Source organism: Python bivittatus, unplaced genomic scaffold, assembly GCF_059951505.1.
Source record: "Python bivittatus isolate LINGU-HERP-01145 unplaced genomic scaffold, Pbiv_v1 ctg000960_np1212, whole genome shotgun sequence".
Taxonomy (NCBI): domain Eukaryota; kingdom Metazoa; phylum Chordata; class Lepidosauria; order Squamata; family Pythonidae; genus Python; species Python bivittatus.
Window position 1 is genome coordinate 10,466,944 of NW_028277124.1, and position 12,196 is coordinate 10,479,139.

The 12,196-nt window shown below is 41.0% G+C and overlaps 1 protein-coding gene across 2 annotated transcripts in view; it reads right to left on the reverse strand.

Annotated features, from left to right (window-relative positions):
- The window catches only part of OVOL2 (ovo like zinc finger 2), a 40,057-nt gene extending 29,576 nt beyond the window's left edge, over window positions 1–10,481 (reverse strand). The window contains exons 1-2 of one of the 2 annotated variants that reach the window (XM_088131428.1): window positions 10,185–10,297; window positions 827–897 (exon numbers count right to left, since the gene is read on the reverse strand). Coding sequence is in view for 1 of the 2 variants with exons in the window: in XM_088131427.1 (XP_087987553.1) it covers window positions 10,185–10,284 (100 nt within the window). In the remaining variant the exon portion in view is untranslated. Of the gene's footprint in view, window positions 1–826; window positions 898–10,184 lie in introns of both variants that reach the window. The other variant, XM_088131427.1, reaches the window with a different exon arrangement.
- Between the last annotated feature and the right edge of the window lie 1,715 nt (window positions 10,482–12,196).

The following is a 12,196-nucleotide window of genomic DNA, read 5'->3' on the forward strand; positions in this document are numbered from 1 at the left end:
ATTTAATTACTTCTGAGCCAAACTTTTGCTGCATAAATATAACAGGAGCAACCTGTGGAGCCTCCTTCAAAGCATGCTTTGTTTGCAAGTTACCCATTTTTTCTTCTTTTTCTCTTTTTTTCTCTTCCCATTCTTCCCAGAGATTCTAACTTAATCCTTTCAGATTTAGGATACTTATCTGATTCGATCTCTGCCCTGCTCTTGGGAAATCTGGAGATTCCTCTCTTGCAGGCTTCTCTCTTCCTGTTTTGATTATTTTAGTCCTTTAGATTCATGTAATGGGCTGCTCTTGATTGGGGAGGATCAGCTTTTACATGATCCCTCACACTTTCACTCACTCATTTTCTTTCACAGCCTGTGGGGGCACAAGTGTGGTCCTAAGAATGATGTCCAGCCCAGGTACATGGCGGAATATTTTAAAGGGATGCACTCAGACACTTCTCAGTCTGCCCAAGCACCATTAATACTTCCCTCCCTGCCTATTAGCAGCTTAAGGCAACTTCATTCAGGGAAAACAACAGGAAAAAGGAGTTTGAGCAGACTCCTGCTCAGACCCAGACCTTGAGCAGGTCAGCCTCTGCTCAACACAAAAGGAATACTCTGCCAAGACCAAACTTCCTCTTGCGTTCTGGACACCCTGGTCATCACTGTTAAGCTCGCAGGAAGGCCAGGTGCGGCTGAGAGTTTGGCATGGCCATGCATTCAACAGACGTCCCTAGACAAAATAGACTTTTAGAGACAGACTGTTCCCTTATGCACACACCTAAATGGTGCTCTTATATGGCAGCGGGAAGGGACATGGGATCAAGCTCACCATAACACTCACCCTGAAGGACGCCCTGCTGTTGTCTCCAGTTGCAGCTTGAAGACTGCGTATCCCACTTCTCACACCAGTTTCTGTGGAATCAAAATGCAGGACTCAAATGCAAAATAATCAGGGCTTCACAGCAGTATTTATTAGACAATGTGTACTAACGGGAGCCACCAAGGGTTAGTGGGAGACACTCCTCTGCAGGCAAAACGGATACCCTGATATTTATATATTTCTACAAGAAGGGGAAGGGTAAAAAATGCTTCATGTGATGATGCAGGCATACATCTGTAAGCAATAGATCTCAAGTTACTTTCTGCCCCCATTCTTATCTGTCTACTATCTTTCAAGGAAAACAATAGCCTTACTAAGAGGAAGAAACAAGTTAGTTCAAAGTGTCAAATGCCAGGAAGAACTAAAAGAGAGATGCCTTGAATATTGCGATGTTTGTGATAGGGTTTTGAGATGGGGCTTTTTACAACCAGCCCAGTTCACACCAGTTGGATAAATTCTTCACAACCAGCCAGCTTCAAGGGTGCTGCACATTCCTTTATATTTCAGTTTTATTAAGGTGATCCTATTCATCTGAGGCCTCTAAAAACTTTCTTCACCCAAAGACATATTTTCCTCACAGTGGACTTCCAGTCATCAAGATCACTGATATCAGCAAAGCACACCTTATCACCAGACTGTGTGACTCTGTAGTTACCCATAATTATTTTACCTTTGGCACTAACATATATCTGTAAATCAGCCATGGGCACACACATGGCTCCACAATATGCCAAAATCTTAATGGCTGATCTAGAACAATGCTTTCTCAACTCTTATTCCTTCACACACACGCACACACACACACCTGTTTTATTTGAGATTAATTGATCACATTTTCATCATCTGGACCCATGGAAAAGACTCTCTTATCAAATTCTATCATGACTTCAACAACTTTCACCCTATCATTAATTTCAGCCTCAACCTATCTACAGAACAAGTCTATTTGCTTGATATTGTGATGAAACTACAAAACGAACACATAAACACCACATTATACAAGAACTCTACAGATTCTCATATACACTTACATGCTTTCAGCTTCCACCCAAAATACACCACTACATCTATTATCTATAGCCAGGCTCTATGCTACAATTGCATTTGTTCTGACCCACTTGACAGAGATGCTCAACTGATGGAATTCGGGAGACTAAACTACCCACAAAACAAGATTAATAGACAAATCAATAAAGCCAAACTGACTCCCAGGCAGGACCTATTAAAAGACAGACCACAAAAACAGAGCAACAGAACACCATTGATTGTCACCTACAGGTTAACAGTTCAAGCCATTCAAATACATTATTAATGAGCTACAACAAATACTGGACAATGACACTGCACTTTCTCAGGTCCTGGGGTGGCAGACGCATACTTGTATACAGACAACCACCAAACTTGAAAAAGATTCTCACAAGCAACAACAGAACAATGACGAACCATACCTGCAACAAACCCGGATATCTACTTTGCTCCCACATTTACATTAACAGCACCATCACAGGCCCCCAGCAACTTTTCACACAAAGTTAGAGATGCCGTCACCTGCTCTTCCTCCAATACGATATATGCCATCATCTGCCAGCAATGCCCCTCTGGATTCTACATTGGACAAACAGGCCAGACTTTGCACTAAAGAATTAATGGATGCAGCTTTGACATCAAGACTCAAAACAAGGACAAAATAATAGCACAGCATTTTAACTTTCCAGGACACTCAATTACAGATCTCAGAGTATCTGTTTTGTAACAATGAAACTGTACTTATTAGCCCCACTAGGTAGACCAGACCAGGAAATCAACTCCACAGGAAGACTAGAACTACTTTTATTGAGATTGGCTATAATAATAAAATCTTGCAAGTCTGACTGTTCTAATTCTTATGTTTCAGTGAATCAAGGAGGCATCTGCCTGAGCTGCTTCTGAATATTATCTCATTTTCCGGGGCTTTAAAAGTGTTTCACACACACCCTTTGCTTAGGTAATGGTTCTTGCACATTTCCATCAAGGTTATCTTCCTTACTCTGTACAACACCAGAACTACAGAACAAGAGACTGTAGAACTAACATACATCAAAAGATTTCAGTTTATCTCAGAGAGTCTTATCAAACACAATGTTTTTTTAATGTATTACAATTGCTAATTGATGAGGTACTTGTAATCTGTTTCACATGCAAATTACATCTGAATAATCACACTTTCTTCCTCCCACCTCATTGGAATTTAAATCTTACCTCAGTCTGCCCACTCCATGCATCTGATGAAGTGAACTACAGTTCACAAAAAGTTAAGCCTTTTAATAATATTTATTAGTTTGAAAAGTTGCTACCAGACTCCTAATTTTTGGTTACCATACAGTAGGGTTACCAGATAACTGAACAGGCAAAGGCATACATGGACAGTTGGAAAGGAGGACAAGGGGGGGAAAGGAGGACACACTGTTGAACTTTCTTGGCATCTGTGACAAAAATTACAACGAAAAACTGCAAAAATATGTACTTAGGCCTACAAGTATATGAAATTATGTTTTCCAGCATCAGAAAGACTGGTTTTTCAATCACAACATTTTCTCAACAAATCGTTATTTTCAAGAACATATGCTAGTGATATCATAGAATCGACAACATGATTTCCAAATTTTACCACAATATGATGAGTTACGTGATCTACAAACTACAGGACATCTGTAGGACATAATACAGGACATAATAATGTGGCTATCTTTCTATAGCGTCACAAGAGATAAACAAAATAAAACTTTATTTAAAAAGAAATAAAACTAAAAAACTATTTTACTTTTAAATATTAAAATGCCAACATTTAGGACTGAAAGGGGTAAAATACACAACTGTTAATGTTATAAATGACAAAAAACTCCAATATGCCAAAATACAAAAATAAAAATAAAATGCAAGGTTCCAGATAGACCACAGGATGGTGCTGGTTTCCTACAATGAAGTGCTTTCTAACAGACAGAGATGCTGCAAAAAGATTCCAAATTATTACAAATGACAATAATGTTCAAAATAAAATTAATGATGCATATACCTGTGATATGTATAAAAAGCTGGAGTATATCCTATTTCTGAACATGTACAGATAAAACAGACTTTAACACAGCACAGAAAAACAAATATTAAAATCCTAGCGCAAATTCCGCACTAGACTTGTTAGCTATTTCTTACAAAATAGTTGAAGCAGATAACCCCTCTTCAAGCTCTTCCCAGCATCTTGAAAATTCCAAACTTTAATCAGAGACTGTAAGGAAAGATCTTAGTCTCATATTTTCCACAGCTCAGTTCTTAAGTCCTAGCACCTAGATTATAAATGAACAAAGTTTTTGGTTTTTTTTAATTTCCAGCAGAGGGGGAAGGTGGGGATGCCTGTCTGTGTACATGACACAGAGCATCTCTTCCTCATAAAAAGATGCATATTCTGTCTGAGTTCTGCAAGCTGGTAAAGGGAACCATATTCACAACAGTCACTTATTTGATTCATGAGAAAAGTTAAATGCTAGGGGAAAAAAAGGAATATATTGCAAGGAGCATCAACAAGTTTGGGAATGGGAGAAAGCCTCGGATACTAAGTTGAGATTATGGAGGCAAGTTCACAGTCAGTGATGGAACAGAGCACCAGGTAACAATACAATGTATACCTGAAGAGAATGGAGTGGATAGAGATGGTGAGGTGCATGCTTTTAAAAGCAGAAATTTCAAACACGTTATAAGGAGAAGTACACAGGCCATCTGTTTGCAGAAAAGGTTACACCCAAAGCCACACAAGTAGTACCAGAAGAATTAAGAAATGGAAACAAACTCAGTATTGACCTAAACAAAGTGTTTGAATCCAAAACGTGCCTATGTGTACATTCCAAAAATGAAAAGAACCAAGCTGTAAACGTGAAGCCCCAGCTCCAGAAGTATCCTATTATTCCATTGACCATGTAGGGCATTAAGACTCTTCTCTTTGTCTCTTCTCTGCTTTACTATGATTGGAAGATTCTTCCTTTTAACCTCTTTTCCCCACATGATGCCAGAAAGCTTAAGAGATGCAGCCTTTCTATTACAATATGTAATTTTCTTAATAAATGTCACCTGTCTTATCATATACTGGATATAAAAGGCTTAATTCTACTCACAGACTAAATATGGATCGCAGTAAATGAACTGGCATTACTGAAATCTCTCTATGAAAACAAGAAAGCGTTCCCTTTCTGAGCTAATTTCTGCGGATAGGAGTGCCACAGCAAGATTGTAATTTGAGTGCATTCATATTGGAATACATACAGTACAGGTAGACCTCAGGTTACGATGGTAATTGGGACCAGAATTTCCATCGCTAAGCAATGCGGTCATAAAGTGTGACATCATGTGACCACCCCGTTTAGTGACGGCAATCCTGACGTCCTCGTTGCCATCATTAAGCAAGGACCATGGGTCATTAAGCAAGGATCTTACATGACCATGACTTGCAACTTCCTGCCACCTTCCAACAAGCAAAGTCAATTGGGAAGCTGGCAGGAACTCACAAATTGCAGTCATGTCAAGCCTGCCCTTCTTAGGCAGCTCACAAGCAAGCCAACGGGCAAGAACTATGGGCAGATGGGTGAGGCTACAGAGTGTGGATGGGCAGGCATGAGTGTGGGCGGGTGTGAATGCAAGCAGGCAGGAGGTGGGTGTTAAGGGCAGGCACAAGTGCAAGCAGCCAGGAGGTGGGTGTTAAGGGCAGGCACAAGTGCAGGCGGGCAGGCGGGTACATGTGTGGGCAGATGGCTGCGGGCAGGGTGGGTGCTATGGACAGGCACAAGTGCGGACAGGCACTACAGAGTACGAGATCCCCCTGCCACCCAGAGGCTCCTTGGGAGAAAAAGCGGCAGGAGCAGGAGTGACTTGCGGGAGTGACTTGTGACCTCCTGCCAGCTTCCCCATTTATTTAGTTTGTGGGAAGCTGGCAGGGAAGGTTGGAAATGATGGTCATGTGACCACAGGGCACTGCAACTGTTGTAAGTGCAAGCCAGTTGCCAAGTGCCGGAATCGCAGTGAGACGGTGGGGACACTATGATGGCTGCAACTTTGAGGACCAGTTGTAAGTCCCCCTGGTTCAGTGCCATCATAATTTCGAATGGTCGCTGAATGAATAGATGTAACCCGAGGACTACCTGTATACAGGACCAGCCCAAGGGACTCTCCTATCACGTCTGACACATGCCCTGGTCTTCTACAGTTGTACATGGCTATGGTTCAAGAGTACCCAAGTGATAAAAGCCCGCTTTCTAACATAATTCTGAGTTTCTTACTGATGTGTCACATGGCATCATGCACTGGCACCCCTTACTCAAGCATCCAGTTAAACAAAAGGTAAGTGTTCAGGTAATCAAAACTGAGCCTCAAAAAGCACTTTGCCTTGCTGCATGTTTCACGAAAGTATCCTGCAACTTTGTAATGTTGAAGGTGGCAATGTCAATTCCTGTGGGTATGACTTTGGTCCTTTTCAGAAGAAAGGGCGTTCTACACAATGATATGAAAAATGCCAATTCTGTAGTAAATGTTTTCTCCATATGGGACCAACTCTCTGTTCATGTCCATGAAGCCACTGTTGAGGCTGTTGCCAAACACAAGACTCATGGCCTCCATAATTTATCTTCTATGTGGGCAAATTCTAACACTTCAATGTGAAGCAGCAACTACCAGGGCTTAGAATCTTCCACAGGGAGGTGTTTGGGAGAGAGGTGGGTGTCTCCTCACCATAATCTTATTCTACAAGGATATCTAAGTAGTATCTATACAGATACTTAAGCAACCCAAATGTTTTGTCTCCTAGCTTTGCTAATCTATGCCTTGCACTGGACATAGACAAAGTAGTATGAATCTGATGTCACCTCCCAGTGTCCCAAAGTCATCAGTCTTTGACATACCATTTATAAAGATCCTCTTCCAAATCTTGTTTGTCAAGGTGTTTCTAAAAGGGAGGCATGTAAGAGCCATGGATATGGGTTGGATCATCAATGCAACAAATTTTAGAGGAAGTCAGACTTCTTTGACCTGTTTAACCTTCATGGAAAAAAAAATTCCCTCTACATTTTTGGTTTAATAGCAATAGAATACCTGTCAGCATCCCAGTCTTTTTACTACCTTTCAGGATGAAGCATAGCCTCTATGGCCTACTCGAAAGCTATGAAGAGGAACAATCCTCAGTAAAGTTACTCTTCTCTTAGCTCCTCACTTGTAATATAAGCTACTTATACACGAAGTACTTAAAATATTTCAAATGTGCTATGTAATGCATATCAAGCTATTGTACTATTTTGGATCTGAGACAATCAAAAGGGTTTTTAATTGTTTTTAAAAAGCTGTGCATTGCAGTAACGGGGAATCTCAGTCATGCAGCTCACCAGGCCCCCATTTACAGTCTAGCAAAAGGCCTGTGTCTTTTCTAAAGCTTCTCCTCTATCCTGCTTTTATTGAAGCTGATCCAAGTTACTGCAGAATGGTGTTGGTGAGTGTACCAATTGTTAAAGGCAAGGTGACTGGTTTTCTCTTACAGCTTTGCTGCTTTCCTCTTTAGTATGTCACAGGGAAAACACCCATCAATCAGGGAATTGCAGCAGGAATGGGGAGGATCCAACTTCAGGTGTCCTCTTGAGCTTTTGTAGAGTAGTTTGCCTGCCCTTCCTACTACAGTATATTCCATCTGGGCATCTCCCTAATAATGGTAAAGAAAGAAATGGAAAGACACCAGTACAGAACTAGCTCCAAAGAAAATAGAGCCAAATCCTGCCATGATTGTTGAATGACTGTGGAATCTGTAGAATGGGAGAACAGAAATTGCTTAGTTCCTGGGCAACCAATCTCTTAATTGAAGGGGACTAATGAAGGAAGTGATTAAAACTGACAAATGTTGGTGAGTAATAAATAAATGCCCATTTCAACATCCTTTATTATTTTCTAAACACCGCAATAAAGAAAAGCAGGGCTGCTGCATCTAAAGGTAAACATCCTCACTGATGCTATTTCAGAATATCATTAAAGTATAAGAGCACTAAAATATCTTTTTTCCAAATAAAATAGTGGTGGTCTTTTCTAACTTTCTGAAAACTGGTGTCAACACCCCCTCCCCCAAGTTGCCAAGTGAAGTGATAGGTATGAAAATAATTCAGGAGTAAAAGTACTAATGGAGAGAGCAAAATTTGGGAGAGAAATAGCTGTGATCAAAGCTGGATAGTGACATAACTCAATCCCTTAACCATTCCTCATAGGTCTTGATTTCCAGACCTGTTACTATCCTGATGCCCATCCTCTGAACTTGTTCCAATTTGTCTCTGTCCTTTTTGGTGCCCAGAACTGACTTCAAATGGGATCTGACAGAGCCCCAATACAGTAAGGTGAAATGTAATTATTTCTATGCTACTGATCACTTTTTCTGAGTACCAAGTTTTTCTACTTTACTGTGCTGCAACATGAGAAATTGGCTTTTTTCCCTCACAATGCAGCATAGAAAGAATATAATCTGGCCATGGAGAAACAGTTTCTGTACTATGCAATAACAAAAGAAGCTGCTTTCTTACTGAGTAGCAAGGGAAACCAAATATAGTATTTGTAGGTATATATGGGAGCATATACGATTGGGCTATGAGAGGACAGTATGGGGGGTTATGATGTATATGTCCTCATCTATTATTGCTGGGCAGGCTTAATGGCATACAGCTCTCTGCAGAAAAAAATTTCTCATTGTTCTTCACTAAGAACATTTATTTTCATATGCAAAAAAACTTATAAACTGCATACCTTATTCTTTGCTGAGTAACCCAATGGAACTTGTGAAGGACATCACTGGTTTCAATTATTCTCCATAAATGACAAATTCTCAGTTGGTGTGGTTCATAATTTTCATTAAGCTTCTTGTGCCTTTGTATAACTTACTCATTACTACCACCAATTTGATGGTATAACAAACTTTCAAACTTTTCACTCTTATTATTTTAATAACAACAAAACACTTGGTAACTGGGAGAACTGAACTGACTGCTAGGCTATCAGATCTCTTTACTGAGTGAGGAAATGATTAAAACTGACAAATAAAGTGGAAAAAAGCACAATCATATCTCCTCTTCATTCCCAAATGAAAAAGTGGAGATCTGCTTAACTCTCCTCTACCTTGTTAGAAGCCTGGAGAGAAGTTGATACAATAACAGAAGGTGGGGGGGGCGGTGATGGGCCTGAAAAGAACTCAGGAAACAAAGTGCTAACAGAGAAGGCCGAGACAGGTAGCTGAGGTGGAGGGTGGAGGCTAACTAGTAACTGAGAGGAGTCTATACCTCCTAATATTTCCCAAAGACTCCTCCAACCAAAAAGACGGCAAGTAACAATCCCGCACCCGACCTGATTTGGCGCTCTTCGGAACAAAGGCACCCAAAGAACTCTGTTTAGCCTCAGGGTGGGTCACCTCGCCTCGGAAAAGGGAGGCGCTCAGTTAACTAACGGCTGCAATCGGGAACATAAATCAGAGGAGGGCAAAGTTCATATCGCTCCTGCGGGACTACCTGCAATTCTCCTATCCGCTATATCTTGGAAAAGGCATGAAATCGCTTAAAGAGGTGGAAACCCTGCAAATTCGCCGGCAAAGTGTCCCTCGTTTTTCCATGCGTATTGTCTCTACTTTCAGGACCGGGGCTGGGGTGGGGTGGAGCTTAGTCACACGCCTGCAGATCTCCTGAAAGATCTTACGGGATCGACTAGAATTATTTAGTAATTCTTGCTTAAGTCCCATTAGATTTTTGAGAAGCGTAGAAGAACAGCGAAAAAGAGCACAACTAGTTGTTCTCATAGTTGGGGAATTACGTGATCGTGAAAGGCCATAGTGGTACAACTCTTCTAGTTTCCCGGGAGCAGCTGAATCCTAATCACGTTTTCGTAGAGTAAAAAGCCAGCAAGTCATCCATAGGATTATGCTGTACCGTGTTTCCACGCTACTCCATCAAGGCCTTACATTCCTTTTGCAAAATGTTCCGATTTTTTAAAAACCTAAACGGAATTCTAAAACTGTGAAGCGATTCAAACAGGATCGGTGAGCGTACTTATAGTCCCTTTTCCTTAATATCTAGTACTAATGTCAATCCAGAATATAACGACCCCGCCTAGGCTTTTAGATTTTGTTTCGTTTATCCTATGTTTCCGATAATTTAAGCACTGTTCCTACCTATTTCTCTTCGGTAAAATAATTCTAAAGGTCGGGGGAGACAGGGAACAGATGTGGGAGGAGGAATCAGGAACCGGGACAGGGGTGAGAAGTAAAGGAGCGTTTTTTTTCTCGCTTTACCTGGGACGTAGGTGTCCGCTCGCTCTTCGTCTGGCAGCTCGTCCCAGCTGCGACTGGCAGGCAGCGGGATCCTTCTCTTCACAAGGAAAACGCGGGGCATGGTGAGCACTAGGACCTCACCTTGCTTACGCTCTAGGTGAGGCGCGTTTCTAATCTTCTACCTGCGCTCGGGAGAACTACTCCGTTGCTGATAGCTTCTCCCCCAAAAGCAAGAAACCGGAGGCGTAGTGGAAGGAGGCCCCCTCCACCCCCACCCCAAGTTTCATAAGGTGTATGAATAAAGGTACCACCAGGAAACTTGGAAAGGAGCATGCGTGCTGCAAACATAACGGTGTCAACAAGCCCTCTACCTGTCTGACCGGTTGGAGCAGCTCTGTTTTGTTCCAACCCTTCCTTAGGCATGAATGTTTGCAAAGAATGTAACTTCTAAAATTAAGGGAGGGGGGGATGCCCAGCATTGTAGACTTCCCTTTATTTGGGGAAAGCATCATCACCCAATTTCACCCTACCAGCACAGATTGTCCAGAGCCTTGGAAACAGAATTGTGTCCCTGAGACTTTTGGATCTGTTTTGATTTATATGATATATACTCCAAAGTACTTCGTCTTAATAGAAAGAGTGTGTGTGTGTGTGTTGAGCCTGCACATGAAGTATATAACCAAAGTACATATAGTATCTTCATGGGATATTTAACTACAAATTGACAGTTGAAACCTTCCTTTCCCCCTAAGCTTGATGATCCTTCCAAGTAGCCTCAGTGATGTTATTAGAATAATTTATTTTTATACCATTCTTCCGATGTTTTCAGTGGGTGGATTCATATGTTACAGTTAGCACAGCATGGCTTGCTTTACTTTTGCTTAGCACAATGTGTAAACCCAGACATAGTGGTTTATTCAACTGTACTGTAGTCAAAACCAACATAATTATTCATGTTGTTTCCTTTTGTAATTAAGCAATTAAATAACTCATTTTGAATATGTATATATTATCTTCCTCATGAGTTTTTATTTTTTCAATATTTATATTACATGTAAATATGTAAATGTAAGATTTGTTCCATTCTAAAATAGTCATTATTCATGTATATGGAATCTTCTTGATGATGATGATAATGCATAACCAGAGTTCCCAAGGCAGCCTGCACAAGGACAAATCTTGGCTAGCTTGCTCAACTATCCAGACCACATTCTGCAGGATAGGTGGGATAGCTGCCCAGTTCCAAGCATTCCTTCCTGGAAAGAAGGATTAACTGCATCCTTGCAAATTCTAATCTTCCCAGGAGACCCTGTGACACTAATGGGACTTACATGGAACATGGATGTCCTCCATTGGCTACTTGCAAAAAAAACTGCTGCCAACTGAAATTATTACTTTAATCAATGTAGAAGAAGAGCTGTGTTAATCTGTGGTGGCAAAAAATCAGAAGTCTGGTAGTACTTTTCTGAGTAACAGATTTCAGTAAATGGCATAAGCTTTCCTTTCACTTTGTCATATGCATAGAGTGGCTAGACTGATGTAGGATTTAAAATTGGGAGAGATTGGGGGGAAAGTGGGAGAAAGGAGGGGAAGATAGGATGCAGGTTACCAGTGAGACAGATTACAGATACCTTATCAATTAACAATTCTAATGTGTTAAAAACCCATTGTATTTGTTGAGAAATAGCCTGAAACCTTTTGATATTTGTGAGTTCAACAATTTCTCATTCAATACTGCTATTAAAGTCCCTGTTTTCCAAAACAGTCACTCTGAATTCTGTACAGGTGGTCTGATATGGCCTAATGGCTAATCAATAATAGTAAACTAAACTGTACAGATGGACCTCACTTAATAACCACTTGTTCAGTGACTGTTCAAACTTGTGACAGCGCTGAATGAGTGGTATTTACAACTGGCCCTCTGAGTTCCGGCTGTCACAGCATCCACACAGTCACATGGTTGCCATTTGTGACCTTCTTTGCTGACTTCCAACAAGCAAAGTCAATGGGGAAGCTGGCAGGGGGTCACAAAT